The sequence below is a fragment of the Mus pahari genome, chromosome 3 (assembly GCF_900095145.1).
Source record: "Mus pahari chromosome 3, PAHARI_EIJ_v1.1, whole genome shotgun sequence".
NCBI lineage: Eukaryota > Metazoa > Chordata > Mammalia > Rodentia > Muridae > Mus > Mus pahari.
This window is the reverse complement of record NC_034592.1, coordinates 77,602,071-77,609,381: the sequence shown is the minus strand read 5'-3', so window position 1 is coordinate 77,609,381 and position 7,311 is coordinate 77,602,071. Positions and strand designations below refer to the sequence as shown.

The 7,311-nt window shown below is 53.7% G+C and overlaps 1 protein-coding gene across 4 annotated transcripts in view; it reads left to right on the top strand.

Moving 5' to 3' along the window:
• The window catches only part of Slc35c1 (solute carrier family 35 member C1), an 8,290-nt gene extending 997 nt beyond the window's left edge, over positions 1 to 7,293 (top strand). For 3 of the 4 annotated variants that reach the window (XM_029537156.1, XM_029537158.1, XM_029537157.1), the window contains exons 2-3: positions 483 to 1,006; positions 4,860 to 7,293. In XM_029537156.1, the coding sequence (XP_029393016.1) occupies positions 514 to 1,006; positions 4,860 to 5,419 (1,053 nt within the window). In that variant the 5' untranslated portion in view covers positions 483 to 513 and the 3' untranslated portion in view covers positions 5,420 to 7,293. Of the gene's footprint in view, positions 1 to 6; positions 74 to 482; positions 1,007 to 4,859 lie in introns of those variants that run through there. The other variant, XM_021194479.2, reaches the window with a different exon arrangement.
• The last annotated feature ends 18 nt before the right edge of the window (positions 7,294 to 7,311 follow it).

The window sequence follows — 7,311 nt, the reverse complement described above, 5'->3', positions numbered from 1 at the left end:
CTCCCTGCAGCACGCCCTCCCTTCGGCTCCGCGGGTGCTTCCGGGGGTTCCTGCAGCCCATGCTTCCCACGCGGTCCGCGTCCAGTTATTTCCTCTTCCGCTCTGCCCCTCTCTCTCTCTCTCTCTCTCTCTCTCTCTCTCTCTCTCTCTGTCTCTCGCTTCCTTTCTCTCTGTGACTCACGTGTCCCCTGTCGTCAAGCTAGCTGTCAAGGCCCACATCCTTAGTTAGGCCCCTTCTCCCTTCCCTGGGTCTTGTTTCGTGACACCACCCTCCTCCCCCGCCCCGGGAGCGAGCAAGATGAGGAGCGGTGCACCTCGGCAAATCCGGAAGCAGAACTTCATCCAAGAAGGAGGGGACCTATAGGCCATCCCCTGTGACAGTTGAAGGCTGCAGCCACAGACCCCCTAGCTTCTTGAAGCCCTGTAGTCCAGGGAATGCTTCTGGCCGTAAGGTGACCCAGCTCTTCTGCCACCATGAACAGGGCGCCTCTGAAGCGGTCCAGGATCCTGCGCATGGCGCTGACTGGAGCCTCTGCTGTCTCCGAGGAGGCAGAGGGCGGGAACAAGCCATTTCTGCTCCGGGCTCTGCAGATCGCACTGGTGGTCTCTCTCTACTGGGTCACCTCCATTTCCATGGTATTCCTCAACAAGTACCTGTTGGACAGCCCCTCCCTGCAGCTGGATACCCCCATCTTCGTCACCTTCTACCAATGCCTGGTGACCTCACTGCTGTGCAAGGGCCTCAGCACTCTGGCCACCTGCTGCCCCGGCACGGTAGACTTCCCCACCCTAAACCTGGACCTCAAGGTGGCCCGGAGTGTGCTGCCGCTGTCCGTGGTCTTTATTGGCATGATAACCTTCAATAACCTCTGCCTCAAGTACGTAGGGGTGGCTTTCTACAACGTGGGACGCTCGCTCACCACTGTGTTCAACGTGTTTCTCTCCTACCTGCTGCTCAAACAGACCACTTCCTTCTATGCCCTGCTCACCTGCGGCGTCATCATTGGTGAGTGGGGCTCCGGGGGTTGTGGGGAGCAGGAATTGTAAAGATCAACACAGTACTTGTTCGTTATCTGTCTCAGGTCTTTTGCACCACCAATCATAGAGAGAGACCTGTAGAGAACAAATGACTTACTTACTGTGACTCAGTAAGTTAGGGATCCAGCCAAGGTGAACATAATAATGCTAGCAGACACAACAGCAAAGCCAGCCAGACACTCAGATCTAAGCATGCGATCCATATTAACTTAGCAGGTCCCCATTACAAGGTACAACATAGCTTCATTTTATGGAGAGAAACCTGAGGTACAGAGAAACTGAGTAGCCGGGGTCACTGATGGAGCAGGAATTTGCACATAAGTAGTTACCTCCATAGGTCACACTCTTGACCAACACGCACGCCACTGTTCTTCTCAAGAGGTCAAGGGTGAACTCAGGTCATCATGATTGGCACTAGTACCTCCACCCACTGAGCCATTTCAGTGGTCCAATCAATATGCGGGTGCTCTAAGAGGCGTTAACTACCTTTTCAGATGTCACCATAGCTGATTACTGATAGTAGCGTTGTGCTGATCATTACACTTGTAGCATCCTCTTTATTGAACCCATAAGCCCTCTGAGTGGCGGCATCTCTGCGAACTGCAGCTCGCAGAGCCTGTGATCCTTGCCACAACCCCACAACTAAGAAGCAGGTAGTTTGGGACACAGTCCCACCGTCCCCCATGGGCCACACTCCCCTGCCTGTGTTTCAAGCCAGTCTGCTTTGCTCCTGCCCTTTGGGAGTTAGAACGATGCAAACCAACGCCATCAGTACAGTCCAAATGTGCTTTTAAATGAAAGCCCAGGAGCTTTGAAACTCTCAGCCCCTCAGCGGCAGCCGCTATGTCCTGATTCTGCCACTATCTTTTCAGTGCCCGGCAGTCAGTTGTGGCTAGGGCCTCTTGGCTTGGACAGCATGTGTTAGAGAACATGTTTGCCACTTTGAATGAGTTTAGTGGCTGCTGGGTTACAGAGGGCATCTCTCCCCTCAGAGTCCTGGATGAACAGAAAGCGACCTTCATTGGTACCTGCTCTGGATTTTAGTTTGTCTTGTTTGGCCTACTTATATGTCCCTGGTGTCTCTGAGGCCCGGGCTGGGTGCTCTAGATGTAGGGGCCAGGCCAACCTGTACCATCTTCCCTAGAAACGTCGCCCTGGTTGGGCAGCTCCTGGATCCAGGGATAAGGGGACTGCACAGAGAGAGGTCAGATAGAAAGCTGTCAGCACTGGCAGGACCCCTCCCACTGCCCCCACATACATACCCTAAGAGATCTGGTACTCCTCCCTCCCCCTCCATCCTACAAGCTACCGTGGGGTCCCACTTCAGTCCACCAGCCCTGCCAACGTTAGAGGGGGATGGGCCTCCTAATAGGAGAACTTACGTGTAGAAAGGTATAGTCTCTAGAGAACCTGAGCCCAGGTCCCCAAAGGGACAAGTAGCTGATAGTAAGGCAGCTGAGCGCCATGGCGGCCTGCCCAAGTGGCTCAGGAAAGTGGAGCTCTCTGCTGCCCCCACTACTGGCCCCATGTCTTCGTTCTCCCCTCCCTTCCTCCTGTGGGGGGAGGCCCATCTCCCGGCAAGACCTCCTAGACATGCAGCACTTTGCAAAGCCTGTCGGGCTCACAGCCCCTTCCAGGGTCTAGGACCTTGAGAATGGAGAATGGAGTCACTTCTGGACTCCAGTGGTAACCACCAGGAGGCACGGGGTGCTCTGGCTGCGCAGGGAAACCCACAGTGGGCTCTGCTGAGCCAAGTGCCTGTGAGGCTGGAGGGCCTGGTGCCCTTGTTCTGAGATCCTGCTATGTTGCCCAGGTCCCAGGCAGCTGGGGCTGCGGGAGCACCACCTTGCCTCTCTCCAGCTTCTCGAAGACTGGTACCTTCCTCCTAGTCTCTATCTGCCCTCCCTCCATCTATTGAGCAGCTATTAGCTTGTGGCCAAGTATTTTCCAGGCCCTGTACCGAGTTTTAGGGTACACATTTGAGAAAGGTAGGGTGGGTTCCTTGCTCCTGGTTCGTGAATGATGTTGATGGCAGAAATGATAGTCACACTAGATGCTAAGGGCTGTGGGTATCTAGAGGGAACAGGAGCATGAGGGATAACCTGAGCAGGCCTTGCTGGCAGGAGACTGCCCCAGTAGTACAGGCTGGGAACACACATTTGAATGAGTGCGGTGTTTCCTGAAGACAGTTGGGAGCCACAGAGGAAATACCCACTGTAGGAAGATTATTTTAGTTGTAAGACAGAGAGTAGTAGATTGGTTAACATGGTAGCAAAACTGTGGCCCCAGTTATTTCAGATGAAGGAAATTGGAACTCAGAGGGGTTAAGTAACTTCTCCCAAGCAGCTCAGCTACAAAAATCACAGAGCAGTCAGAGGCCTGATGGCTCTGATGCCTCTGCTGGTCCTGCTATTCCATATTGCTGATTCCTGCCGCTGCAGCAGTAAACCTGTCTTGTGGGAATTCGAGGTCTAAATAAAGAGACCATAGCATTGCCACAAGCAGGTGTCCACCAGCTGGGGGGCCTGGCAAGGAATGTTGTGTTAGCAGCAGGAAGCTGGGAAGAGGTGGAGGGGGAAGGGAGCCCCAGGAGAGGCTGGCTTTGGCCTTGAAGAATGGTGGCGTCCCTGGAAAGATGAAGATTCACAGAGCTCTGTGGATATACAGAGAAGTGGGGAGCTAAGAAGGTGGCTTGGGGCCATCACGTGACAGAGGAAGTGTGGCCAGATGCAGGAAGCCGGGCGCTGTGGCCTAGGGAGCCATGTAGGTTCTGAGGGTGACCCAGGAGTGACTGTAAGCAGCATCAGGCCATGAGCAGCTCTGACCTAATGTTCACACCAAGGGAGCCAGAACAAGGCCTAGAGCCCTGTCCCGTTTTAGTACCCAAGGTCACTTTACTGGCCCTCTTCCTTTACAGCTGTTCGCCCCCACAGGCCGTCAGGCACCTGTACTATTTTATAGCCTTCTTTACAGTGACTACAGTTGTAATTAGAGAGTTGACAGGGTCATATCTGTCCTTATACCTTCCCCCTCTGCTAAGTTCTGCCTGGGGGAATGTGGAGGGTATGGGTGTAATTTGGGGAAGTTACACTCCTCCCCCCCCCCTTTGCTCCCTTTATCTGCAAGGCAATTCTGTGCCCACTTTAGCCCATATAGCTCCCACATAAAAGACACAGAAACCTGGTATTTTTATTAAGAAACTGCTGGCACTTTGCTGGGCAGGTCCTGAGATGTTCTAACCCTCTAAGCTGCTAATGCCCAGATAGATGCCCCAATACTTGCCATCTGAGTCTTTCTCTGGCTTGTTCTGCTCCATGTGTGAACTCACGGTGAATCCTCCTAGTGTCCCAACGTGGTCTCTCCACTCTTCTCCTCTCTTTCTGCTCCCCTCTCTCTACCAGGGACCCTCTCACTGGGATCCGATGTCTCATATGTACTGTCCTCCCTTGCCCATTCATAGGCTGACTGACTCTTTGTTAACCAATCAGAGATGATGGGAAAACAGTTTTTACGTAACATTGAGAATGGAGATGCTTGACCCTCGAGATGCTTGCCCGTAGCCTGTACTGTAGCCAGATGTCTGGGCCCCAAAATCAGCGGGTGATTACACAGTACACAGGACTGACCCCCAACAGAGGGGGAACACAGGCTCTCATTCTGGGCTCCACTCCCTCGGCCCCTGTTCAGTGCAGAGGTTAGACTTGGTCTGTGTCGACGATGAGGTAAGGGCCACACAACAGTCAGAACTATGGCGTCAGATCCTGCCCCTCCCCCTCCTGTCCCCATCCCTCCTCACCCTGCCACTCTTCTGTCTGTTGCAGGTGGTTTCTGGCTGGGTATAGACCAAGAAGGAGCTGAGGGCACCTTGTCCCTGACGGGCACCATCTTCGGGGTGCTGGCCAGCCTCTGCGTCTCCCTCAATGCCATCTACACCAAGAAGGTGCTCCCTGCAGTAGACCACAGTATCTGGCGCCTAACCTTCTATAACAATGTCAACGCCTGCGTGCTCTTCTTGCCCCTGATGATAGTGCTGGGCGAGCTCCGTGCCCTCCTGGCCTTCGCTCATCTGAACAGTGCCCACTTCTGGCTCATGATGACGCTGGGTGGCGTGTTCGGCTTTGCCATCGGCTATGTGACAGGACTGCAGATCAAATTCACCAGTCCCCTGACCCATAACGTGTCAGGCACGGCCAAGGCCTGCGCTCAGACAGTGCTGGCTGTTCTCTACTACGAAGAGATTAAAAGCTTCCTGTGGTGGACAAGCAACTTGATGGTGCTGGGTGGCTCCTCCGCCTACACCTGGGTCAGGGGCTGGGAGATGCAGAAGACCCAGGAGGACCCCAGCTCCAAAGATGGTGAGAAGAGTGCTATCGGGGTGTGAGCTCCTTCAGGGAGCCAGGGCTGAGCTCGGGTGGGGCCTGCTGGGTATGGCCCTGAGCAATCATGTTTACATCCTCCTCAGAAGACGATCTAAGAGGAGCCAGGTTCTTTCCTGGTAATGTCAGAAGGCTGCCAAATCTCCTGTCTGCCCCATCTTCTTGTCTTGGGAAAGCCCTACTGGGAGTGGCACCCTTCCTGCCTCCTCCTGGGGCCTGTCTACCTCCATATGGCCTCTGGGGTTGGGGCCAGCTGCACTCTTTGGGGACTGGACGGATGAAGTGATGTCTTACTTTCTACACAAGGGAGATGGGTTGTGACCCTACTATAGCTAGTTGAAGGGAGCTGGGTGACCCCACATCTCTGGGGCCCTGGGCAGGTAGCATAATAGCTAGGTGCTATTAACATCAGTAACACTTCAGACTACCTTTGGAGGCAGTTGGGAGCTGAGCCAAGAGAGAGAAATGGCCATTCTGCCCTCTTCTGTGTGGATGAGTATGACAGACCAACTGTCCATGGGGTGACTGACACCTCCACACTCCATATTTTCAACTTTAGAGCAGGGGAGCCACACGTTTTACAGATTAAGGGGAGTGACGAATGCCTCTGCAGTCCCTAACCCCGTTCTCCTTGCCTGGTTTCTCTTGGCCCAGAGGGGCCTGTTCTCCAACACCGGACCCAGCTATCTGGCTAGACTCTCTTTCTGTACTCCCTTTCCCACCCCCATTAGCCTCCTCCCCAACACACCTCCATCTGCAGGCAGGAAGTGGGGTCCACTCATAGCCTCTGTCCCCATATGCTTGGACCCCCGAGCCTCTCATGACGCTAAGAGACACTTACTTTCTCTGAGGCTGGGGCTGAAGGAGCCCGCTGATTCTCAGAGNCCATCAGGCTCCTGTCACAAAATAGCCTAGACTGTGTGCCTAAGAACAGTGGAGGTTGGCTTATAACTGTTCTGGGGACAGTGAAGCCCACATCAAGGTGCCCATAGGCCCAGTATTTCTGAGGAAACCCCTGTCCACATCCTCACTTGGTAAAGGCATAGATAATCTCCCTCAGGCCCCTTGTATAGGAGCACTATCCTGTGAGGGCTCCACCTCATGACCTGATGACCCCCAAAGCCTTCAACATAAGGACTCCAACATGAATTTGGGGACAGAAGCCCAGCACCACACCCTCCTAACCTCAGGGTAGCTGTTACTGTCCTAGTCCCTTCTGTTTGGCCTTTTGTACCCCCATTTCCTTGGGGGTGATGTTTGATGTCTTTGTCTCTATTGTGAGAAGATGGGGAACCATGCCCAGCCTTTGCTTCCTACTTCCCACAGTTCTAATGAAGTTGGTGGGGCCTGATGCCCTGAGTTGTATGTGATTTAATAAAAAAATTTTATACAATGAAAAAAGGTACAGCATGTGTTACGGACTGAGAGACAGGCTGTCTAAAATCTGAGGGTCTAAGATCTGAGTCTGTGGGGACCCAGCTATAACAAGCAGCCATCCTGGTCCTGCAGTCTCTTAGGGCAAGGATTTTCTCTGGGAAGTGAGTGTCCAGAATTCAAGTTCCCATCAGTACCAGCTGCCACTGCTGCCACTGGCTGTGTGTTTACTGAGGGCAGACATGGCACTGAGAGGCCATCCACCTGTCCCTCTTCCTCACAGCCATTCCTACTGTGGGATGGGAGCCATCTCTGACACCCCCATCTTACAGATGAGGACACTGGGGTTCAGAGAAGCTTATGAAGAAGAAGTAACAGCAAAAGTCAGAGGGAGAGCCTCCTGCAGCTGCTGGATCACTGCCTGCTATAGTGCCTGACACACAGCAGAGGGAGAGCCTCCTGCAGCTGCTGGATCACTGCCTGCTACAGTGCCTGACACACAGCAGAGGGAGAGCCTCCTGCA